At 45.0% G+C, this 26477-nt stretch overlaps 1 protein-coding gene across 10 annotated transcripts in view; it reads left to right on the top strand.

Annotated features, from left to right (window-relative positions):
• LOC125969173 (NACHT, LRR and PYD domains-containing protein 14) overlaps positions 1 to 26477 on the top strand; it is a 58222-nt gene that overhangs the window by 4661 nt on the left and 27084 nt on the right. For 5 of the 10 annotated variants that reach the window (XR_007481496.2, XM_049720971.2, XM_049720973.1 and 2 more), the window contains exons 3-9: positions 1617 to 1961; positions 7599 to 7766; positions 7860 to 8030; positions 8150 to 8365; positions 8468 to 8641; positions 10708 to 10881; positions 11050 to 11082. Coding sequence is in view for 7 of the 10 variants with exons in the window: in XM_049720971.2 (XP_049576928.1) it covers positions 1617 to 1961; positions 7599 to 7766; positions 7860 to 8030; positions 8150 to 8365; positions 8468 to 8641; positions 10708 to 10881; positions 11050 to 11065 (1264 nt within the window). In the remaining 3 variants the exon portion in view is untranslated. Of the gene's footprint in view, positions 1 to 1616; positions 1962 to 7598; positions 7767 to 7859; positions 8031 to 8149; positions 8366 to 8467; positions 8642 to 10707; positions 10882 to 11049; positions 11145 to 19779; positions 24510 to 26477 lie in introns of those variants that run through there. The other 5 variants (XR_007481495.2, XM_049720972.2, XR_007481494.2 and 2 more) reach the window with 5 other exon arrangements.

Genomic DNA, 26477 nt, shown 5'->3' with positions numbered 1-26477 from the left:
GTTGAACGACGTAATGAAACCAGCCTTTTTAAAAGAAACATTGAAAAATCAAAAGATTCTAGACACTATTCCTTTAAATGTGGGATTTCTATCAAATCTATAAAAGTGACATATAATAAGAAGAATGATAGCGGTGAAATCACTTTCCTATTAATTATGATCAATCTGGTTTTAAATATTAACATATGCTTACAAATGTGTTTTTTAAAACAATTAAATAATAAACAACAAATAATTTGGTGCTCTAAGACTTTTGTCTAGTTCTGGCTATAAATAATAGTTTTCTATTAGACATTTTTAAATTACCCCTGATAATTTTAAGCACATTGAGGCAACCTCATCCAATTGTAAAATAGTTAAGCATTATAGTTTACGTCAATCCAATAAAACATAATTTTATCTGTCCCATTTTAGTCAAGAAAAACTCAACATTTTAGTTTCATTTTAGTCTGGACAATTATTTTATCCTTTTATATTTTTTATCAGCAGATAATATTGAACATTTTTATGCTCATATCCATGTATGAAAATGTAGGTTAACGTTTTGATTTAGTTTTTGATCAAAATGAATTTTTACTTTTAAGTTTGCGTCACTCTGTCACTGTCTTGGTGATCTGTGTTAACTTTCGTTCACTTCGCTTATACAGTCAAACTTAGGTTTTCGACCACAATCCGTTCCAGAAGGCAGTTTGAGAAGCGAATCGGTCGAATTCCAAATCTCTCTTCCCCAATACAAATAAAGGAAAAATCTTTAATCCGTTCCAAGACAAAAAAAAAAACGTTTTTTTTTTTTTTTAAAGTATTTTCTCATTTGCGCATTTTTGTCCGATCGCGCAACTGCAGCGCATCGACGAACGCGCAACTGCACCGCGCTGGTCGCATTATTGTGACAGAGCCGTCGCTGAAGTTTAGAAAATATTTGTAAAGTCCTAATGTACTTTCCAAAATTTAAATGGACCTAAGTGCGCAGGGACCTTAATTTTGTCTGATCGTGCAACTGCAGCGCACCGCCGAACGCGCAACCCTAGAGCGTCGCCGACCGTGCAACTGCACCGCGCTGGTCGCATTATTGTGACAGAGCCGTCGCTGATATTTAGAAAAATATTTTTAAAGTCCTGATGTACTTTCCAAAATTTAAGTGGACCTCAGTGCGCAGGAAGCTTAATTTAGTCCGATCACGCAACCGCAGCGCGCCGGACGCTCACTGTCACATTGCTTTAAGAGCGTCTTTGTGTTTTAGGATGGCTTTACTGCTTTCTATGGAGGCATGATACAATACTCAAAGTAACGAAAATACAATAACAACGGAGTCAGTCGGCATCCGGGCCGCGCGGTCGGGTTTTCTCGGGTCCTCCCGGCTCATCTCGCGAGGTTCAACCTCCGAATTTTGTTCGACAACCCAAGCAAAAAAATCTCGAATTTTTTGTTCGAATTCCGATTTGTTCGATAACCGGGACCTTCGAAAACTGAGGTTTGACTGTACTTCTGTCTGCTTTAACAAAATATAATTAATTAAATGAATGTAAACTTTGTTGATCAATATCTTTAAATAAAAAAAGGGGGCAACTTTATCTTTCAGCCAGTGCTAATATATGACATTTCCCATCTACCCGCAGACTGAGATTTTCTAACCTGACAAACAAGTGTTGTCCAGCCTTTGCATCTGTATTGTGCTCAAGCGAATCATATCTGAGAGAGCTTGACTTGGGATACAATAGCATCACTGACGCTGGAGTCAAGAAGCTTGTGAAGGGCTTGACCAGTCAAAATTGTAGCCTGAAAAAATTCAGGGTAATTTGCTGTGAAGTAACAGCAGAAGGCTGTCGCTACCTTGCAATTGCCTTGAAAAAATGTGGGAAGCTGCAAGAACTGGATCTCAGCGGCAATAATTTAGGAGACGAAGGACTGAAACATCTAGCTGATGGTTTGAAATGTCTTGAATGCCACCTACAAGTACTGAAGTAAGTGTTGTGTAATAGTTCATACAATTTCATTCATGCAAAAGTTACATTTTGGTGCTGGTGAAAGTTCATCAGAAATGCATTACGTATAACCCTTATGGGTGTACTGTACTTAATTTGACCTTCTCTAATCTTATGAATGCACATGTCCAACTGTTTTGGTACTTTTTGCATGCCTTGCTCTTGCTGTTCTCTAATGAGGAGCCGAATGGAAACATTTAGAACACTTTTTTTTTTATCTATGAATCGACAAATGTCTTGATCCCATTCGAATTTACCTTTAACTCTGAATCAAATTTTAACTTCTAAATCTCAGTTCACTATTCATGTTGATAGAAGAGATGATGTTCTGATGAAGGGGTGTCAAACTTTTTGTTGCGGGCCACATCGTAGTTATGGTTTCCCTCATGGGGCCATTAATGACTATTTTATATTGTTGCATACACACAACCGAATCCAGCATACATTTTTATTTTTTTATTTTATAATACATTTTCAAAGTGAGCTTTAAAAAATATTGCAATATTTCACTGTTATTAAAAGAAAAGACATTTTACAATTTTGGTATATTAACAAGAAACATTTAGTTGCCTTTGCAGGCCACATATAATAATCCGGTGTTCTAATGGAATTGAATGGCTCATCTTTGTACTTTTCAGAAATAGACGTCATAGTTCCACAAATGAAAAGAAAATGTAAAAAAAAAGGGCTAACTGTAACCAGGATCCCTTGCCAGAGTGTGACCAGAAGCAGAACACACCTGGTCTTTTGTGCCTTAAAAACTTGCTAGTTGCAACAATCTGCCTACTTTATAGCTATTTGTTAGCCAGTTAGCGTCATGGACGCTTCGTAAAGGTGGTGTCCTTTCAAGGAAGCTTTAGGCAATGCATCTTTATATAGTACATTTCACACCCAAGGCAACTCATTATGCTTTCCACCAATAGCCACAACATCCATAAGCATTTAGAAACAGAATCACCAGCATCACCACTTTAATAATGCAGCACCAACATTGGAATTGGAACAGACAATTGGTGAAGGCATCCAGGCCGGTTCGGAGGCGGGTTTCGGGTGTGGCCTGAGGGTGCCTCCGATGCACTTCGTGACTGCTTTGACACCACTGACTGGGACTTGTTTAAGCAGGCAGCCACCTACAACGATCGGACGGACATAGAGGAGTATACTGACTCTGGTACCTCTTACATCACGAAGTGCATCGATGATGTGACTTGCTCGAAATCCGTCGTCACTCGAGCGAACTGGAAGCCGTGGCTGACAGTGGCTGTCCTCAGACTGCTGAGGGCCAGGGACAAGGCTTTCAGAGCGGGGGATGAGGCTGGCTTGAGGACAGCGAGGGCCGACCTGTCCCGAGGCATCAAAGCGAAGAAGGCGTTCTCGTGCAAGGTCTCCACCCACTTCAAGGACAGCAAGGACGCACGTAGCCTTTGGCGGGGCATTCAGACCATCTGAACCGCTTCTTTGCTCGCTTCGACGCCCAGAACAGCACTTGCCCGCTGAAGAACACTCCCCCCCCACACGAGCAGCCCCTGCGCCTCTCTGCCGACGGTGTGAGGAGGGCGCTTGCCGCTATTGACACCCGTAAGGCGGCGGGCCCTGACAACATCCCGGGTCGAGCGCTGAAGGACTGCGCTGGGGAGCTGTCGGGTGTCTTCACGGACATCTTTAACGTTTCCCTGCAGCAGCCCATCGTCCCCTCGTGTTTCAAGGCTGCCACCATCGTTCCTGTGCCGAAGAAACCTGCACCGTCCTGCTTCAATGACTACCGCCCCGTGGCACTGACGCCTATCATCATGAAGTGCTTTGAGCGGCTTGTCATGGAGCACATCAAATTCGTTCTCCCCCCCGCCATTGACCCTTTCCAGTTCGCGTACCGTGCCAAGCGGTCCCCTGAGGATGCCATCTGCTCTGCCCTCCACTCGGCCCTCACACACCTGGAGAGAAAGGACTCTTATGTGAGGTTGCTGTTTGTGGACTTCAGCTCTGCCTTCAACACCATTGTGCCGCAGCAACTCATCTGCAAACTCAACGAGCTGGGCCTCAGTACCTCCCTCTGCAACTGGCTACTGGACTTCCTCTGTCAGAGGCCTCAGGTGGTGCGTGTTGGAGACAAAATCTCCGCCAGCATCACGCTGAGGACGGGGGCACCCCAGGGCTGCGTGCTCAGTCCATTGCTCTTCACCCTGCTGACGCATGATTGCACTGCGACCTACAGCGACAACCGCATAGTGAAGTTTGCTGACGACACGACTCTGGTGGGTCTCATGACGAAGGGCGACGAGACTCGGTACAGGTCGGAAGTTGACCTTCTGACCACGTGGTGCAGGGACAACAACCTCCTGCTGAACGTCGACAAGACCAAGGAAATTGTTGTTGACTTCCGGAAGGGTCACACAAAACACCTGCCGCTGATCATCGATGGTGCTGTGGTGGAGAGGGTGAGCTGCACCAAATTCCTGGGAGTGCACATCAGTGAGGACCTCTCCTGGGCCGCAAACACCTCGTCACTGGCAAAGAAAGCTCAGCGCCGCCTGTACTTCCTGCGGAAGCTCAGGCGTGCATGTGCTCCTCAGGCAGTCCTGTCTACATTCTACCGTGGCACCGTTGAGAGCGTCCTCACCAGTTGCATCGCTGTCTGGGGTGGTAACTGCACTGAACAGAACTTGAAGGCCCTGCAGCGCATAGTGAATACGGCTGGTAAGATTATTGGTGCTTCGCTCCCCTCCCTGAAGGACATTTACACTTCCCATCTCGCCCGCAAGGCAACCTCGATTGCGAGAGATGTGAGTCACCCGGCTCACTCTTTGTTTGACCTTCTGCCCTCTGGGAAGAGGTACAGGAGCCTGCGCTCCCGCACCACCAGACTCGCCAACAGCTTCTTTCACAAGGCTGTTAGGACCCTGAACTCGCTACCCCCTTCTGCGTAGCGTGCGGCACTGTTGCGCTATTTTCTGGAATGTCTGCTGTACGCGCACTTGCTCCTTTTTTGCTCCTCTTATTTATTTATTTATTTATTTATTCATTTATTTATTTATTTATTGTGTTATTTATTCATTATTTATTCAGCACGCTGTTGTTATACTTGTTTACTTGTTTGTCTGTTGTGAGCCATGTCTTGTCACCGTGGGATAGGGGGGAACGAAATTTCGGTTTCTTTGTGTGTCTTTGGCATGTGGAGAAATTGACAATAAAGCTGATTTTGACTTTGAACTCCGATGGACAGGACATCTCATCCGCATGGCTGACACCCGCCTCCCCAAACAGATGTTATACTCCCAGCTGGAGAGAGGTCCGCGAGCCCCGGGCAGGCAAAAGAAACGTTTTAAGGACAACCTCAAGACCAATCTCAAGAAATTCCAAATAACATCTCAGGACTGGGAGCGCATCGCCTTGAACAGAAACTGCTGGAGGGCAGCGGTGCAAGAAGGTGCAGCACATCACGAAAAGGAACTCCGCCGTGTCGCAGAAACCAAACGACAACTCCGTAAGGAAAGACAAAAACAGGCTCCAGCACGACCACAACCCACCACCACTTTCCCCTGCCCACACTGCACAAAAATATGTGGATCCCGGATCAGCCTCTACGCCCACCTGCGGACCCACAAGTAGACAACCCTGAGTAAAAGACAGTCATACTCGTCCCGAGTGACCGCCGATGATAATGAATTGAGACATTTAAAGGGAAAGTCAACCTCAAAATTTTCTATGTAATAATATGTTCTGTGCAGCCCAACTAGTTAAAACAGTGTTCTGATTGATGTGTCCTTTAGAATTTGAATCAAACAGGACAAATCTGAGGGCGGCCATTTTGTCACTTGCAGTCGATTGTCACTCGTTTTCTGAAACTAAACTGGATTGGTTGTAACCTGAGCCCCGAGCAACTGTGATGTCGTTTTATTTTTGGTCTGGATTGGTTGTGACCTGAGCCCTGAGTAACTGTGATGTCATTTCATTTTCAGTTGACAGTAAGTAGCAAAATGGCCGCTCCCCTAGATGGATAAAAACTGCTGTATTTAGCTTTTTTAACACATATTCCACAAACACAATATTAATAAGAATGCTGCATAGGAAACAAAAGTTTCTTACCAAAATTACAAAGAAGAATGTACAATGACAACATTGAAACACATTTTTTAGTAAAGATAAAAAAGATATCTCAGATTACAAAAAAGAGAGGTGTTTCTCCATGGAATGACAGCCATTTCACAGGATGGCAAAGAGAAGATGAAAATGGGTACTCTTGAAAAAAAATCTTTGTCTGCCTATATAACTTTACAGCACACTATTGGCTGGTAGAGGAGACGAGACTAATGGGAACATGTTCTGTATTCTTGCCGCTGATTGGCTTAGAGCTGTAAGAGCAGTTCTAACCACACTTCATCTCAGCCTCCTCCAGTCCCGCAATGTATCCATTCTTCCACTTTTTTGCGTCAGCAGAATCAGGAGCATCTCTGATTTTCACTTCGTTTTGTCACGAATGAGGCAGGACAACCAAATGCAACACGGGCACTTTATTTGGGGAAAGGCAAAAGGAGACAAGAAGATTGGAATGCCGGCAGAGCAGGACAACGATGCAAGCTGACGCGTGTCATCGAACCAGACGGGCATAGCAAGCTCGTGGTCGGGGACAGGCAGAAGGTCGAGCCAAACAGAGTCCAGAGCAAATCATACAAACAGGCTTTTGCTAAACTGCGACTCAGGAAACAGGCATTGCGCTACACAGTGGATGGGACAAATGTGAATCAGGTGGCATCGCAGAACCAGGTGGCATAGCAGAACCAGGTGGCAGGCATATCATCGCAGATTGACGGCCTTGGGGGTTTTAAATACTACATGCCCTAAACAGCCGGTACCAAGGGCACAGTTGTCAGCGATCAGGACTGATTAGCGCGTGCAGCTCTGCATTGGATATGCGAGCCCCCGCCGGCCAGCACGGCGAGAACAGAGCGGAGCCGTGTCGTGTTTATGGTAGTCTTTTTGTCACTTTGTGAGTTGTAGCAAAGCCCTAAAGAGTGTTTAGTCAGTTTAGCTTTAAAATGTTTAAAAATACAAAGTGTTTCAAAATACAGTTATGAAAGTCTTGTGTGGATATTGTAAAAATATTGACTCCACATCACCTATCGCGAACCAATCATCAACAATGAACGAGGGATCACTGTACTACATTATTTGAACAAATAACTATTCTACTGTTAAACATCACATGACCAATGATTTAGTATTAAAGAAAACTCATGAAGAGCAGTAAGGCTGGAACATGTTGTGAGCCACACATTTTTATTGCTTGTGTTTCCCCCTGACATTTTAATAATTGATTGCACTTGACTTCTCCAGTCTCACAACCACTCGGACCAAGAATAACCAAAATTTGATGTAAATGTAATGGTTGCATTGTGTGTAAATCAATTAATCACTCCCTGAAGTGAAACGCTCAGCTGTTGAGTTCGTGGCAAGTCAGTTATGTGTGATACCCAGCGCCAAATTCCTCCCACACAATGTAGTAAATGGCGACGGCAACGAGCGTCAATGGTGCATATGATTTCAGGCCCCCCACTTTAACTTTTTCTACTTTGGATGTACTCTTTATAGTTTGTTTCTGTGTAAATCTTGTCATTGCAGAATATGTCAGTGTAACTTTGGTCAAAGGGGATGTTCTTCTTTAGCGATGGCTTTGCAGAAGAATCCCTCAAACATGGGAGAGTTGAATCTCGCCATCAATAATATTGGAGACAAAGGGGCCAATGAGCTCTTCACCAGATATGATATATCAATGTTAACCAAACTGCAGTGAGTCCTCTACTACTGATTTTAATGCGTCCATTATGTTTGTGAGTACAAACAAAAGCCGAGGAAATTTTGTACTGTTTCACCACTCTGCAGGATGAATTGCTGTGGCATCACCACATTGAGCTGCAAAAATATTGGGGAAGCGCTCAAGTCGGAAAGCAGCAACTTGGTGGAACTAAATTTGAGCAACAACCAAATAACGGATGCTGGCTTTGAGCTCATTTGCACAGGAATGTATGCATGGTCTCGTCTGGAAATACTCAAGTAAGGGTTTGTTTCTGTGTTTTTACTGCTTTGATCCTGCCAGAGACATGATAAAAATACAGTGAGTGTTATTTTGTAAGCTACATTCTTCAAAATGCTTAATTCTCTCCCCCCCTCAGTGTGTCAAGGTGTGGAATTACTACTTCAGGCTGCTGTTATATTTCAAAGGTCCTGGGTTGTGTCTCTCAGCTCTACTCTCATGGGGAAAGGCAAACAGAGTGGCAGGCATCAGAGTTGAGAGAGCTCAACCTCACCATGAACAGTTTTGGAGACGCTGGAGTCAAAAAAATTACAGCTGGACTGATGAATCCGTACAGCCACTTCAAATCTCTCAAGTGGATAATTTCTCATCTCTCTTTCATTTGAATCAGAGCACAATATTCCATTCAACATTAGTAGAACATGTTTTGATTTTCTTTTTTTTTTCTGCATTTCAGTCTGAGCCACTGCAATCTGACTGATAACTGCTGCTCACAGCTTGCCTCAGTTCTTTCATCAATGGACAGCCCGATCAGGGAGCTTGATCTCTCTGACAACGACATCCAGGATAAGGGAACAAAGAAACTCTGCACTGGACTTAGAAGTACTCAATGCATGCTTGAAAAATTAGCGTAAGTTGACGTTCACCCCTTAAAAAGAAAAGAACTACTGTAACTAGTGGCATGCATATTTGTGATCCTGCATTGCCATGAGTCACCATGATCCATGTTTCAGAAATTAGTTTTTGTCAAATTTGATATTACCCATTACATGGGGGCGGTGAACCAATCAGAGGACTTCACGTAACATGTAGAGTACGCATCTCCGACGTCACTGATAAATAGTAAATACGTCGTTTGTGCAACGAAAACAGTATTAGGACCTTATAAAATAGCATCGGATAGCCAAGATCATTGCAGAAGAGCAACATGACAATGACGAGAAAAAACTTGGTATGTTTAATGGCAAACTTGCCCAACTGTAAACTTTGGATACAGAAGATGAGGACTTGGACGGATTTGCGTATGAATATCGATTAACAATAATGTGAATACAGTAGTTAAACAGTAGAATTGTGTACAACCGAACTCACTGGCTTGCTCCCGTGAATTTTTTTTTACCGTAAATCATGGCATGCATGTGCCCTCAATACAAAATAGACCCCGCAATTGAGTCTGCGCCTTTTACCTCGAAGCGCCTTATGGTGTGGAAAATACGGTAATACCCTCTTGCAGTGCAGGCATTATCATTGACCAACCACGTTAGGACAACTTTATCTTTGCAGTGGACTTATATTCAGAATTCTGACTTAAAGTCAGAATTATCCCACTCGGACTTTCCCAGTTCTGTCCTCAAAGCGTTCGAGGCGAATGTGATTCCAAAAAAATTGTTTGTTTGTTCTTGTTTCTTACAACTCATTTTGACCTCCAGGAAACCTTCATAAATTCCTTAATTGATATAAATATATATTGTACATTCTACATGTTTTCCTTAATAATTTTTGGGTTTAACAGTATAAAAATTACTTGTTCGAAACATTTCTTTTTCTGTAATTTTTTATTTGTTTTACATTCATGTTGTAGTTAAAAGACAAATCAATTGACATATATATATTTAAAAAGTAGTTCTAATTCTAATAGTTTTGTTTTGGTGTTTCTGTTAACAGAACAAAAAAATACAGATAAGAATACTGTTGGAGTGGTGCTCACTAACTTATTTGCAAGAACCACACGGGAGACAGTTTGCCCTTTTAGCACTTGCAAGTGGAGAAAACGTTCGTCACTGTAGCACAGTGTTTCCCAACCTTTTTTGAACGAATCGTTCACTCACGAGCCAACACTAACAGCAACACACACACAAATTGAGTATGTGCCGATGCCACAACATGAAATCTCAAAATTCTCCGATTTGCCACGCATGCACGATTAGCCTTGTGGAAACTGACCTGTGGTTTGGTAATCCTGTTTACAATTCGCTCGGTATTTAATGTTGGACAATTTCCCACGGAACATCTGTCACGTGACACCGGTGTGCCGCGGCACACTGGTTGGGAAACACTGCTGTAGCATACAGAGATGTTCGAACAGAGTCTTCCTTTGGTCTCTTGCAAGAGCATATTTATTGAGAGAAAGCAGGGCGGGAGTGACAGGTTTGGTGAACCCCTGGCATCTGGTCAGATCAGAGCAGGGGGTGTTTTACAATCGAATGTAAACAGAACAACTTTGATTGCTTCCTCTGCACCTGGTCAACCAGTGCAGGGGACTTAGCACTTTATTTTACTGCGTTGTGAGAACAGGACAAGTTTGGTGAATCATTATAGTCTACATTCCAACACAATCATACGATCAAAATAATTTATCAACCCTAACAAATACCGCTAAGGCACCGGGTTGAAAAGCATTATCGTCAAGAGCAGAGATGTCCAACCATCTCATTTGGTTATATTTGCTTCCCCTCTCAAAAATTTGATTTTGAATAAAGTTGTGCAAGTTATAGGTGACATTAATGGTGAAATAAGTTTTGAAATGATTTGTGTTGTTCTCATTCAACCTGACGTTTGAGCAAGGGTGTGAAAATTTCAATAGCCACAATATCTTATAACGTTCTCTTATAATGTGACCAACTTAAGCCTTTTTAAAATGCAATGACAAAGTTATGTGTTTTCTAAATCATTCATGGTACTTTTCTTTTTGACCAGACTAGCAAACTGTAACATTCACTCAAGAGGTGTTTCATACCTGACTGCAGCCCTGATGTCAAACCCACGGTATCTTACTGAGCTGCTTCTGATAGGCAACAAGCTGACCAGTTTGGACATCACCAACCTCATTGAGTTAACCAAGAGAAAGGAATACGCATTGCATACTTTAGAGTAAGTGTTGTAAAATGGCGATTTGTCCAATCGTTTCAAAAATAGTTCATCTACAGATTGTCCTGTAATTACTGTGTGCTGCATTTGAAATGTGTGCATTATATTCATCATTTCAGGTACTAATGTTCTCAAACTCAATCCATCTTTCTCCATATTCTTCTCTTTCAGCGTCTCGGAATACTGAGGTGTTAAAAGGCAAAGGTGAATCACACACGGATCATATTTCATCTCATTTAATCGTCCACCTCATCACATCATTAAAAGTAATTTGCTTTTTTTTGTTTGTTCATGAATAAAAATTAGAGCTGTGATCAGGAATCAGGTCCGATCACGTGATTCTTTTGGTAGAAAGATCCATCCATCCATCCATCCATCCATCCATCCATCCATCCATCCATCCATCCATCCATCCATCCATCCATCCATCCATCCATCCATCCATCCATCCATCCATCCATCCATCCATCCATCCATCCATCCATCCATCCATCCATCTTCTTCCGCTTATCCGGGGTCGGGTCGCGGGGGCAGCAGCTTTAGGAGGGACTCCCAGACTTCCCTCTCCCCAGCAACTTCATCCAGCTCATCCCGGGGGATCCCAAGGCGTTCCCAGGCCAGCTGAGAGACAGTCTCTCCAGCGCGTCCTGGGTCGTCCCCGGGGTCTCCTACCGGTGGGACATGCCCGGAACACCTCCCCAGGGAGGCGTCCAGGAGGCATCCTGATAAGATGCCCGAGCCACCTCATCTGGCTCCTCTCAACGTGGAGGAGTAGCGACTCTACTCCGAGTCTCTCCCGGATGACCGAGCTTCTCACCCTATCTCTAAGGGAGAGCCCGGACATCCTGCGGAGAAAACTCATTTCGGCCGCTTGTATCCGAGATCTCGTTCTTTCGGTCACGACCCATAGCTCGTGACCATAGGTGAGGGTAGGAGCGTAAATCGACCGGTAAATTGAGAGCTTTGCCTTTTGGCTCAGCTCTCTCTTCACCACAACGGACCGGTACAGGGTCCGCATTACTGCCGACGCTGCACCGATCCGCCTGTCGATCTCACGCTCCATCCTCCCCTCACTCGTGAACAAGACTCCAAGATACTTGAACTCCTCCACTTGGGGCAGGATCTCATCCCCGATCCGGAGAGGGCATTCCACCCTTTTCCGATCGAGGACCATGGACTCGGATTTGGAGGTGCTGACCCTCATCCCGACCGCTTCACACTCGGCTGCGAACCGTTCCAGCGAGAGCTGGAGATCACGGCCTGAAGAAGCCAACAGCACCACGTCATCTGCAAAAAGCAGAGACGCGATGCTGAGGTCCCCAAACCGGACCCCCTCAACGCCTCGGCTGCGCCTAGAAATTCTGTCCATAAAAATTATGAACAGAATCGGTGACAAAGGGCAGCCTTGGCGGAGTCCAACCCTCACTGGGAACGAATCCGACTTACTGCCGGAAATGCGGACCAGACTCTGGCATCGGTGATACAGGGACCGAACCGCCCTTATCAGTTGGCTCGGCACCCCGTGCTCCCGAAGCACCCTCCACAGAAGCTCCCGAGGGACACGGTCGAACGCCTTCTCCAAGTCCACAAAACACATGTGGACTGGTTGGGCGAACTCCCATGCACCCTCGAGGATCCTGCCGAGGGTGTAGAGCTGGTCCACTGTTCCACGGCCAGGACGAAAGCCACACTGCTCCTCCTGAATCCGAGGTTCGACCTCCCGACGGACCCTCCTCTCCAGCACCCCTGAATAGACCTTACCAGGGAGGCTGAGGAGTGTGATTCCCCTGTAATTGGAACACACCCTCCGGTCCCCCTTCTTAAAGAGGGGAACCACCACCCCAGTCTGCCAATCCAGAGGCACTGTCCCCGATGTCCACGCAACGTTGTAGAGGCGTGTCAGCCATGACAGCCCCACAACATCCAGAGCCTTTAAGAACTCCGGGCGGATCTCATCCACCCCCGGGGCCTCGCCACCGAGGAGTTTTTTAACTACCTCAGTGACTTCGACCCCAGAGATTGGAGAATCCGCCTCAGAGTCTCCAGGCCCTGCTTCCTCAATGGAAGGCGTGTAGGTGGAATTGAGGAGGTCTTCGAAGTATTCTCCCCACCGACTCACGACGTCCCGAGTCGAGGTCAGCAGCACGCCATCCCCACTGTAAACAGTGTTGACGTTGCACTGCTTCCCCCTCCTGAGACGCCGGATGGTGGACCAGAATTTCCTCGAAGCCGTCCGAAAGTCATTCTCCATGGCCTCACCGAACTCCTCCCACGCCCGGGTTTTTGCCTCAGCAACCGCCGAAGCCGCGTTCCGCTTGGCCATCCGGTACCTGTCAGCTGCCTCCGGAGTCCCGCAGGCCAAAACGGCCCGATAGGACTCCTTCTTCAGCTTGACGGCATCCCTTACCGCCGGTGTCCACCAGCGGGTTCGGGGATTGCCGCTACGACAGGCACCAACGACCTTACGGCCACAGCTCCGGTCGGCCGCCTCAACAATGGAGGCGCGGAACATGGTCCACTCAGACTCAATGTCCCCCGCCTCACCCGGGACGTAGGAAAAGCTCTGCCGGAGGTGGGAGTTGAAGCTCTTCCTGACAGGAGATTCTGCCAGACGTTCCCAGCAGACCCTCACAGAGCGTTTGGGTCTGCCAGGTCGGACCGGCATCTTCCCCCACCATCGGAGCCAACCCACCACCAGGTGGTGATCAGTTGACAGCTCCGCCCCTCTCTTCACCCGAGTGTCCAAAACATGCGGCCGCAAATCCGATGACACGACTACAAAGTCGATCATCGAACTGCGGCCTAGGGTGTCCTGGTGCCAAGTGCACACATGGACACCCTTATGTTTGAACATGGTGTTCATTATTGAAAATCCATGTCGAGCACAGAAGTCCAACAATAGAACACCGCTCGGGTTCAGATCAGGGGGGCCGTTCCTCCCAATCACGCCCTTCCAGGTCTCACTGTCATTGCCCACGTGAGCATTGAAGTCACCCAGTAAAACGATAGAGTCCCCAGAACGAGCGCTCTCCAGCACTTCCTCCAGGGACCCCAAGAAGGGTGGGTACTCTGAGCTGCCGTTTGGTGCATAGACACAAACAACAGTCAGGACCCGTCCCCCCACCCGAAGGCGGAGGGAGGCTACCCTCTCGTTCACCGGGGTGAACCCCAATGTGCAGGCGCCCAGCCGGGGGGCAATAAGTATACCCACACCTGCTCGACGCCTCTCACCGTGGGCAACTCCAGAGTGGAAGAGAGTCCAGCCCCTCTCGAGAGGGCTTGTACCGGAACCCAAACTGTGCGTGGAGGCTAGTCCGACTATATCTAGTCGGAATCTTTCTGCCTCGCACACCAGCTCGGGCTCCTTTCCAGCCAGAGAGGTGACATTCCATGTCCCAAGAGCCAGCTTCTGCAGCCGGGGATCAGACCGCCAAGGTCCCCGCCTTTGGCTGCCGCCCAGCTCACATTGCACCCGACCCCTTCGGCCCCTCCCACAGGTGGTGAGCCCATGGGAAGGGGGACCCACGTTTCCATTTCGGGCTATGCCCGGCCGGGCCCCATGGGCGAAGGCCCGGCCACCAGACGCTCGCCTTCGGGCCCCGCCTCCAGGCCTGGCTCCAGAGGGAGGCCCCGGTGACCCGCGTCCGGGCGAGGGAAAACAAAGTCCATTTATGTTTTTCATCATAAGGGGCTTGGGTGAGCCGTGCTTTGTCTGACCCCTCACCTAGGACCCGTTTGCCATGGGTGACCCTACCAGGGGCATGAAGCCCCCGACAACATGGCTCCTAGGATCATAGGAGCACGCAAACCCCTCCACCACGATAAGGTGACGACTCGCGGAGGGGGGTAGAAAGATCAATTTTCTTAATTTCTGAAATTTTATTGGTCACAAAGGCTAATTTTTTTTGGGTGTGTGCAAGTGTTCACATTCCGTATTAAATGCGACCTCAATCTATCTGGTGTGAACATATTGTATGGATCTTCAAAGTGACCCGCATGAGCGCAAGAGACATTGGCACATTTAAACGTACAGTGGAGCCTCGGTTTTCGACCACAATCTGTTCCAGAAGGCTGTTCGAGAAGTGAATCGTTCGAATTACGAATCATGTTTTCCCATTACAAATAATGGAAAACTTTTAATTCGTTCCAAGCAAAAAAAAAAAAAAAAAAGCTTTTTTTAAGCGTATTTTCATTTGCGCATTTTTGTCCGATCGCGCACCGCCGAACGCGCAACTATAGCGCGTCGCCGACCGCGCAACTGTCCCGCGCTGGTCGCATTATTGTTGTGACAGAGCCGTCGCTGAAATTTAGAAAATATTTTTAAAGTCCTGATGTACTTTCCAAAATTTAAGTTAACCTCAGTGCACAGGGAGCTTAATTTGGTCCGATCGCGCAACCGCAGTGCGCCGGGCGCTCACTGTCGCATTGTTTTAGGAGCGTCTTTGTGTTTTAGGATGGCTTTACTGCTCCCACTTGTTTCCTTTGGAGGCATGATTAGAGTTGATGCAATCCTCAGAGTAACGAGAATTTAATAACGAACGGAGTCAGTTGGCATGCGGGTCCTCTCGGCTCATCTCGCGAGGTTCGACAACCGAATTTCGTCCGACATCCGAAGCAAAAAAATCTCAAATTTTTTGTTCGAATACCGATTTGTTAGAGAACCGGGACATTCGAAAACTGAGGCTCCACTGTACTGTTTAAATTAGCGGGTAGCTCATCTTTTTATCTCGTACCTACAGGAGGAGGTAGCCATACAGTATTTTGGGTAAATAAGACTAGACTTTCACTAAAGATGACATCACATCATTTACGTGCGTAACAAATGAACCTGCATTTTATGTATCACGTTTCAAGTGAGCTTAAATTCAAATATAATGTTAATACTGTTAGTTAAAACAACTTTGAGTCACAAAGTAATGCTCCATCAAAAGCAGTCTGTCTCCCTGCCTGCTCAGAACGCATGATGTGATATATTTGCAATCTGGCTGTTCAGACTGTGGTGGCATTGGAAAACATTCGATACATATCCAGTCTTGGACCACATATAAAAGCGACCCAGGTTAGATTTGAGAACGATCAAAATTGAGCCTTTTAGACGGTCATACATTGCATGCAAGTTACATAGGGGCAACAATTCCAATCTGGGTTGCATTTGCCTAGCCTAAATGACAAAATAATCCAAAACTATTAACATGTTCGCAAACAGAGCAAAAATAGCTTAATTTATTATGAGTAGCAGTCAGAGTGGTATCAAGAGCCACGTGTGTGGCATAAGCATGTCATGCAGATTACTCTCCTTTCATGTTACAGTGGAATGTTAATTGTTTGGTGCAACAAAGAGCAAGACACAGGTTCAGAGTTGTAACAGGTCCAAATTACTTAACTTGAAATAGAAGAGTCTAAATTATTTGTTGACAAACAAGATTATTCCTCACTGGTTATGTTAGAGTGGTGCTCACTCTAACTTATTTGCAAGAACCACACGGGAGACAGTATGCCCTTTTAGCACTTGCAAGTGGAGAAAACGTTCGCCACTGTGCATACAGCCATGTTCGAACGAAGTCTGACTTTCGTCTGTTGCAAGAGAGTATTTATTGAGAGAAAGCAGGGTGAGGTGCGAGTGGACAGGTTTGGTGAACCCCCAGCCTCTGGGCAAATCAGAGCAGGGGGTGTTTTATGACGTTGGGGGAAACAGAACAACTTTGATTGCTTCGTCTGCATCTGGTCAATCAAGCAGAGGATGCAACCACTTTATTTTACTGCGTTGTGAGAGCAAGACAAGTTTGGTTAATCATTACAGTCTACATTCCAACATAATCATACAATCAAAATAATCTGTCAACCCTAACATTTCCCTCCTGTTTATCATATGAATATGTCACTCCGATCAACAAACATAAGCAAGAAAATATAATGAAGATAGTAAAATAAAAATAAAGACACAGAAACAGTACATCATTGTACCCATCACTTGCAAGGCAATTTCGATGGCCAAATCATCAAGATTCTGTAAAACACCGTCAGCTTAACAGCAGTACAACAATACCAGCACAACAAGCACAGGAGTCACAAGTTTCAACAGCAGTTGCCACCAGGCGCCAGAGAATAGCCATGAAAAGAAATCCCACTGATCCCCGGACATGGCCTCCTGTAAATTCTTCAGTGATTTCATGGTGTCGTTGACGTGCGTGTCATTTTCTCCTGGTATGTATGTGCTACAGGAAGTCTCAATAATGTGGCACACGCCACCTTGCGCTGCAGTCATCAAGTCCAGAACCATCCTGTTCTGGAAGACCATTAGTCCAATAGCCTAGATCTCTCTGTTTTGTCCATCAGCGAGAGATTCACGAAATATTGAAAACAGTAGTTCAGTGTCTCTATAAAGAGTGATTGTTTCCCAACTCTGATCCAAGGAAACAGTGCATGAACTATTTCTTCTCTGACGGCCCATACTTTATGGCTGTCTGGGACATTCGTACCCCAGGCGGGATCATGTGGTTCAAAGGTCGCAACAGCCCTGCGTCGACGTCCAGAAGAGTTGTGTGTCATTATCATCTGATGATGCTGTATCTTCGGGTGTGGTCTGTTACCCACACTGGTGCACACATTCCTGTCCAGTTGGCGGGCAGCATCGGACAACCCTTGTGACCACAAAGTCACCAGCCATGTTGGTCGGAGAGCCCTCACCACTTGAAATAGCACTCCTATCCTGGCACTCAGTGGTGATGTCTAAGGCTCCCATCCAGTTTCCTCCTGGAGGGCAGTTGTCCTCAATGCATTTATTTGTGGGTTTCATTCCCTCTTTGGGATCCTGGACACTCCATATCATTGGCAGACATACTTCAGCCACAGCACAGACAAGCACCCCTCTGAGCGCAATTTTCTGTTCAGTTTCACAGAGCCACCTGTACCCCTAGGGAGCCAAATAGCCAGGGTTCTTAATTCTTCACCAGTTTGAGACTGATGCTAAACCAAAATCAACATCCCCTTTCTAGCCCAACTTCACCCTGACTAGGTCAAGCACTCTCTGTAGCTTACAGCGGCTGAGATGTATCCAGCCGGGCCTTTCAGCAAACTTCACTGTGGTGGGGATAGTCAGCAAGACTCGGAATAGCCTCTCGCACCGTGGCTGGCCCATTAAAAAAAAAAAAAAAAAATATTACGACCTTTATGTCGCCTCTGTCTCCTGGCCTGGTGGGGTTGTTGACCTGTGGGGAAGAAAAATCAGGCGGCAGTAAAGTTGAGTGCTCTGATCATGCTATCTGCCAAGGGCTGTTCTTTGTCTGCTTTTTACAAATCCTGTATCATTCACCAATCAATTTTATTGCCCTTTTGAACAGGGTAAATAGGAGTGTTTGCAAGGAGAGGCTGAGCACTTCCTCATGATCCCTCGTGACCAAAGACCATTTATAACAGGAGCTATCCCATTTATTGCCTCCTGTATTAAAGGAGGCAATAAATAGGATAGCTCCAATAAAAAAATAAAATAAAAAAAAACTCGACACAAAAAAAAACTGCTGGCAAATTAATCAGAATGTTTTTCTTAGTTTTTAAATTTAACCAACTCAATCTCTCAGATTTAACTCACATATAGAAGTTTGTATAATCTTATAACACAACCAATGAATTATTTCTCTTAAATTTAGCATTGCAATGTCTTAAATTCACAATTTTGCTTCATTCAATTCCACAAAAGCATGTTTTCTCTTTCTCTCGAATTTGTCATCAGAGACACTAATATGCACCAGTGTGGACCAGTTTCTGCTTACAAACAAATTTCTTTCTTTCCCTCTTTTTTATTTTTTTTATTTTTCAAAATTGTTTCTGTTTTGCGGTGCAAATCGAATAGACCACAGTCTAGCAAATTTCGTTGCACTAAAGGTTTTGCCAATTTAATCATTTTAACACATAGGTACACACATGCACAGCTCTGGCGTGCGAGGGGGGGGGGTTATCAATGATTCGTCACAGGCTGGCCATTTTCTGCAATCGATCATGAAGCTGGTCCCCGCCCACACATGTGAGGACAGCACATTCAAATTCCCTATTTATCTTTTAGAAGCAATTTGTTTCTTTATTTATCTTTTAGAAGCAAGTTGCATTTCTTTACCACTTGATTTGCAAATTTTAACTTTAGTGTGCATACAATTTGATCCCTGGTCATTTGTCATTGGGCATACAATCAGCATTGTCATACTTCTTGTACGTACAGGAGTTCTAATAATCTGACAATGACATGTTTTGCTGTTATATGGGGGAGGCTTCAGGTCTTATAAATCTGGATACATGTTTTACATAGGAGCAGAAAGCTCCTCTTTGCTGGTCTGCAGCCTTGAGCTGCGGCTGGAACAGTGCGCCTGCGCTGTGGCCTCATTGTCTTTCGGTCTGACAAACACTTGCGGCCTCATCACTTTTCATCTTTCTATGTTTTGTCGCTTGAATTTGTTCTCTTCTCTCTTATGACACTTTCAAAGACTTTCTAGCACATTTTAATCCTCTCTCTTTCCTTTCTCAATGACTTTTCTTCCCATCTACACTCCTCCAAAACTATGACCACTTCTTCCACATTTCAACTTTCCTTCTACTTCATACTTTTTCTTCCACTTCGGCATGTATCGCATACAATTAAGACATCTACTCGCCATATACTTCTCATCTCCTTCAAGAGCTCCTTCATTTGGAGATTTACAGTTTACCATCTTAATTTAGAATGTTACGTTCTTACAATTTTTTTTAAATATTTTTTCTTTGAGGACCCTCAATGCAGGTTTAAATTGACCTTTCAACAAATTACTAGCCTGTGTTATTGCCGTGGATTAATGTTAGAACTGCTTTTTATTAAATTTATCCTACCAGTCACACTCTCAACCACACAAACTCTAGCACTTTTTTTTCTTTCAGGCCTATCCAGGATGGGTATAAAACCCTCCCAAACAGCTTGGAAAAACGGACAAAAAAGAATCCAAGCCCTTCTTCGATTAAGAAAAAGAAGCTCTGTTTTTTATAGCCCATTCCTTCCACTGGGACCCGAACCCAAGCTGGTCCTTGACACGAAAAAACGGACAAAGAAAAATCTACGCTCTTCTTTGATTAACAAAAAAGAAGCTCTGTGTTTCTTAGCACGTTCCTTCCACTGGAACTCTAACCCAAGCCAGATCCCATATCTTGGAAAAACAGACAAAGAAGACTCTACGCTAGACATGGGCAAACTACGGCCCGCGGGCCACATCCGGCCCACCGGGCCGTTTAATCCGGCCCGCCAAACCTGAATAAATTGTATTATTAATTTTTTGGGGGGTCATTTTCCCTGCAATTACTATGTTTCCCCAGTAGATGGGGAAGCGCCCGCCCACGCATTTACTCCCGGGAGCCGTGTCAGAAAGCACGGTGCACACTCACAAGTGTGTGTGCGTACTCAGGAGTACGGACGCGGCGCACTCCGCGCTCTATTTCATCTATCAGTACCGAATTTTGAGCGTAGGCTGTGACGTCAGTATTCTCGTAATTCGCGCGCTAAGCTTTCAGATACAATTTTACGCTAATGCCACCCACAACCTTTCCCCTGGAATCCTTCCATTAAAATGAGTGGTCCGAAGAAAAGAAAGGTGGACACTGAGTGCCGAATGTTAAAAAAGAGTGGCCAATTTGGCTCGACCTACGTGTGTGAGAAGACGTTCAGCCACATGAACGTCAACAAAGCCCGTCACAGATCTAGGTTAACTGACCGACACCTCGGCTCTATCCTAAGAATTACTACAACAAATTTTACTCCAGACTATGATGCACTAGCAAAAAAGCGAAACCAACAATACTATTGATTTCTTTATTACTTTATTTAGATGTATTCTTTCACTGATTCTTCAAGATGATGTATTTGGTCAGAATGTTTGCCGTTGGATGTGATTTCACCTCATTAGATAAACATATTTCATAAATCTGACCTGCAGGCGCTGAAGTGATGGAAAATGTTATTCATCATATCAGTGTGGTATTTAATAAGAATCACTGATAGTAGTTTTTTGGTGAAATATTTTTTTAATGCTGTTAATAAATGCATTTGTTTTCAAAAAGTTCTTTTTAATATCCATGCTTAAGTATCTACTAAAAGTAAAAACCTTTTATGCAATGACCTTTACATGTCATTTATATTACTTCACACAAACACTACATCCATCTGCTCCTGGTTCGGCCCCCCGGTCAAAATTTAGAACCCAATTCGGCCCGCAAGTCAAAAAGTTTGCCCACCCCTGCTCTACGCACTTCTTCAATGAACGAAAAAGATGCTCTGCTTTTCTTAGCCTGTTCCTTCCACTGGGATTTGAACCCAAGCTATATCTTGTGCACTTGTCACTTTTACGCGTTTCACATAACTTTAGGGCTTTTACTTACTTGTCCCCTGGTTTGTTGCACTTCCGGATCCCGTCAATCCGCCGCTGTCAGACGAAGGCAGACCTAAGATGCTGGCCCAGCGAAGAATTTTCTTCCCAGGTCTTTCTTTACCAGGTCCTGCTAATGGACGCTGGCCTGTTGACAGTTTGCAGCACGTCGTCCTCCGTCAGTCAGCAGTGGGTATGTTGAGATCCGGGTCACGGCACCAAAATGTTAGAGTGGTACTCACTCTAACTTATTTGCAAGAACCACACGAGAGACAGTATGCCCTTTTAGCACTTGCAAGTGGAGAAAACGTTGTCACTGTGCATACAGCGACGTTCAAACAAAGTCTGACTTTCGTGTGTTGCAAGAAAGCAGGGTGGGGGTGAGAGTGGACAGGTTTGGTGAAACCCCGGCCTCTGGTCAAATCAGAGCAGGGGGTGTTTTACGATGTTGGGTGTCAGGTTCAAAGTGCTAACTGAATATCTGAATAAAAGAAAAGGATCAGCAGACAAAAACAAGTGAGGCAGAATATAGATTTTTCTCACGAGGAGTGCGATACAGATTGCTTTCTACAATCTGACTACACTAAAAATCTGTTTACACTCTCGCTCTTTTTATTTGGAAGGCCCTACCCACAGTGTGAGACGATTAGCCCCTGAGGGTGAGGGGAAAAAGATTGTGGGCTTCGTTTCGTAAGAAAAGAAACAAAAAGTAATGCACTAAGTGTTGCGTGCAGATATGGCTATATCAGCAAAACAGTTTAAACAATATTCCGAGACATAAAAAGAGAAAGTGATGTTTGATGTGATCTGTTCTGGTGGATGTCATTTTTCTGCTGAGATGTCAGCAGTATCTTGTTTGACACAACCGTCATCTCGCCCCTGACTCAGCCGTAATCCTTCTGTTCTGTTGCACAAGATAAGAATAAGCAAGGCAAAGCAGCAATCATATTGAGCAGTAACATTATGAATGAGTACTCATTAGAGAACGCATGATAACATATATATACAATTTTTCTAACAATTCCCCCCTGTTTATCATAAGTTCTCGGGGACTAACTTATCACCCATATGGCCACTTCAAAAGATTTTCAGCCAAGGGATCACATTTCGCAAGAACTAACTTACACTTGGGAGGTAATTGAGTCTTAATCGTCAAAGCCAGAGTCAGGAAACAAATCGGACACGTTTACCACAATAGATTCGCTGACAGAGTCGTCACTAGACAAAGAACTCCCGTCGATCGAAAGATCATCCCTTTGGAGCAACGGAAAAGGCTCAGCTGGTGGAGAGATAGCAGTTGTAATTAGCCTGTTAATTAAGGATCGGAGACAAGGAATGCAACAACATCCACACAGGGTCAAAATGGCAGAGAAAACGGCAATGGAGACCAGGACCGAGGAAACCAGGGTGCGGTACTTTCCGAACACGTTCAACCAGTCGGTCCAAACCTCCGTGTTCACCCCACCGTGTTCCTTCATCTTCCCATTTAAGGTCCGCAGACCCTCAAGGGCCGGGGACAGGCTTCCGTCGGCTGCAGTATTATTTGGAATAAATGTGCAACATTGCTCACCAAACATGGCGGAGACACCGCCCTCTTTTGAGAGTAGCATGTCAAGGGCCATTCGATTCTGGAAAGCCATGAGGGAAGTAGCGGCCAGTTGGGAGTGGACCGCCTTGAAACCCGCCTCGGTCCAGTTTCCAAGCCTCTGCACGTTGTAATGGATGTAGTTAATCCTGTCAACATTTTTGTTAAGAGTACACCACCAACACAGGGCGGATTCAAAACCAGCTGCTATCTGATTCACCAGCTTATACTCATCCGGTACTCCTCTAGGAACACCAATGGCGTCTATGTAAATTGGATTAGCTGCGCCCTGCCATTCGGCGTTTCGCTTCGTTCTCGGCCAGAATTCGGGCACTACGGACTTAGCAAAAGATGTTAGATCATAAGAGGACATTGGTATCAAATGAACAGGAAACAATAGGGTTACCAAAGCGCAAATTCCAGAGCTGTTTAAAGGCAACCTATCATAAAGTTTGTTACTATTACACCAAAACCAAATATCACTACGAGCAATGGGCAAAAAAAGGGGCAGTGACATTGGTCATAGACCCACACCATGGTGTAGGTAGGGCGCCGAGCTTCTCACCGGTACCAGGTAATCTAATGCATGTAAAATTACCCTTAGCTACATCGGACGAAAAAAGGGGTTTATATTTTGTCATAGAGGCAACAGGGTAAACCTTATCCCATTTAAAACAATCATGAGTGGGTGAAGTGGATGAGTTTAACATTAAAACAACAGCACACTTAGGAACTATATTTGCAGGTATGATTTTCAAAAGAGGTCTTGGACCCATACATGCAATGCAACTGGTGTTAGCCATCTTTGCGGCTTGCTCAGCCATAAAAAGCCAGTTGTTGGTTTGACCGCTTATTCCTGTGGAGGCTACAAAATCGCTGTCTACATCAGTGAGGAGCATACTTGTGATTTTTGCTCCTGCTGACAGGGTGTAATTATTTGTAACGGGACGGTCTGCGATCGACATTGTTTTGTTAATGCAAATAGCAATAGGAAAGTGAGGATCAATTCCAGAGGACCAAGCCCACAGTTGAAAACCCCAACAAGAAGTGTTAAACAAGGTGGCATTTGGAGGACGAATTTGACCATCAGGGAGTGTAAGAGTTAAAAGGAGGCTTGTGCCCTGATTCTTCAAAGTTACTCGTTTAGCAAAGAACACAGCCTCTTCACTGGAACCAGAGGGCCAAAAATCTTGCGTTTGTGTGGTGACAAGGGTGCTAACTGGGCGACTAGTTAAATACCACCAATATCCGAGCCATTTATCCCCAGTAGTGGGGTGACCATTTCGAAAACCTTTCAAACTTTTCATAGGTAAAATAATAGAAGAAGATGTATAAGAAGCCACAGTAAACATTAATGAGTTATTGTAAGTCCAAGACCATGCCATGGCTTTTCATGGTACGCAAGTTGGACCGTGGACGGTTTCTGGTGTACAAACAACATGATCAAAAGGAGATTTTGTGTTGCGCTTATGTCTAGCAATTTTTTCCCATGAGCCATATTGATTAGAATCAGCGTTGGTAGTTGCCTGAGAGAAGAATGTTCGAGGCTCATGGTACTCTATCCATACAAATAAAATAACCCCCAATAAAAAAAAAAAAAAAAAACACAAACCAGCAAAAGCAACCAAAAAGCACATGGTAGACTTTGCGCAGGCTACAGCCTGATTAAAGCACTTTACGAATGACTCTCTATTGCTCACGTTTTGGATCTCCTCAGAGTCAACACCCTGAGCTTCGGGTTGGTGTCTTGGAAATTGGCTTCTGCTAGCTTTCGTGTCAACCCTGGATCTTGGCACCAGGATCAGGCACTATTACCAGACTTTGCTCACTTTCCGTACTTAGGTTGGGTCTGCGGAGATCACCTTTTTATAATGAGATAAATGCAAAAAACAAATAAATGCAGAAAAAACAATATTCTTTCCCTTCACATTTGTGTAATTGGATATAAACCATATGTATTGTCTGAAACGGATACAATGGAGTCGGGAACTTTCCTCTCTGAGGTCTTAAATTGCCTTGTGTAAAAGCTGCAAAACCGTATGTTGTATAAATAGCTTCAACTTGTTTCACCATAAGCCCCGTCGAGACATGGGTGACCATGACTCGAAATAGCAGCCCATTTGCACAAGTTACGAGGCAAGACAGGTTTGCCCAAAGGTCACACAAAAAGACCATCAGTGTTTTTAGTTGCACCCCGCTTTTCCCAAGAGAGTCGTTCCTGGGAGGGGCTCTGAGACTGCATGTCAAGCAACACATCAGGAGAGATGTGTGACATCGAATCATGATCAGTGAGAGACGAGAGGACATGGAGCCGGCCTTCTGCAGCGGCCTTAGCGGATTTGTCAGCAAAAGCATTACCGAGAGAAACAGGATCAGAGCTTGCAGTGTGAGCAGCACATTTGCAAACCGCCACCTTTAAAGGTAGCTGGACAGCGTCCAAAAGTTGAGTTATTAATGTGGAATGGGTGACGGGCTTCCTCGTAGAAGTTATCATGCCACGGTTGCTCCACCGCTGAGCAAAAACGTGCACTGTAGCAAAAGCATACTGACTATCAGTCCAGATAGTGACGGACTTGTTTGCAAACAATTTGCAGGCCCCAGTCAAAGCAATGAGCTCAGCGGCCTGTGCTGACATATAGGATGGCAGTTTAGCAGCCTCCAAGACTTCGTCGGCAGTAACAATGGCATACCCAGTAAGGGTCACACCAGATTCATTTTTCTTAGAAGACCCATCAACAAAAACCACATGACCATCTGGCAGAGGCGTATCTTCCAAATCAGGCCGAGCCTTTGCAATTTGTTGGGCAGCATCGACACAATCATGGAATTCGCCGTCGTCAGGAAGGGGAATGAGAGTGGCAGGATTGAGTGTCGTGCATCTTTCAACGGTCAGGTGCGGCTGAGACAGCAACATAGCCATGCAGGAAAGATGACGTGCAGGCGACAGAAAACTCACTCACTCACTCACTCACTCACTCACTCACTCACTCACTCACTCACTCACTCACTCACTCACTCACTCACTCACTCACTCACTCACTCACTCACTCACTCACTCACTCACTCACTCACTCACTCAATCAATCACACAGGTGTTAACTAATTATATTGCAAGCAATTTAAACTAATGGAATATGTGGATGTCCATATCTGTTTCATCAAATTCTAATCCTACTTTACCTTTGTGTAAGGCACAGGTGTCATTAGTCGAATTGCAAATTATCTTCACTTTTAGTAATATTTTAATTTTAAATATTAGACCCGTTTTTATTTGTCTGATTTGAAAGTGAGTTACTCGTCAGCTTGTTTTGCAGCTCCCACAATATGAGGTGCTCACACATCTACTCGGGTATGACAGTCATACCGGCCCTCCAAAAGAAGCCATGACTACACTGTGGCCCGCGAACGAATGAGCTTGACACCCCTGGCACAAGGGATAGCCTTCTCATTGATCAATCGCGTATCTTAAATCATGCTTTTCCTCCTTTGAAGCGACTATGTACTTCAAACCCAAACGGCACCATTTTATAGGGAAAAAATTTGCTGAATTTATTCGTTTTCGACATAATACTGGTCGCAAATTTGCATGTAGAGCATTTTTGAGTTGTTGATCATAGACATCAGTTGAACACTCTTTC

The sequence above is a fragment of the Syngnathus scovelli genome, chromosome 5 (assembly GCF_024217435.2).
Source record: "Syngnathus scovelli strain Florida chromosome 5, RoL_Ssco_1.2, whole genome shotgun sequence".
Taxonomy (NCBI): domain Eukaryota; kingdom Metazoa; phylum Chordata; class Actinopteri; order Syngnathiformes; family Syngnathidae; genus Syngnathus; species Syngnathus scovelli.
The sequence above is the reverse complement of the archived record's forward strand: the minus strand, read 5'-3'. Positions and strand labels throughout refer to the sequence as shown.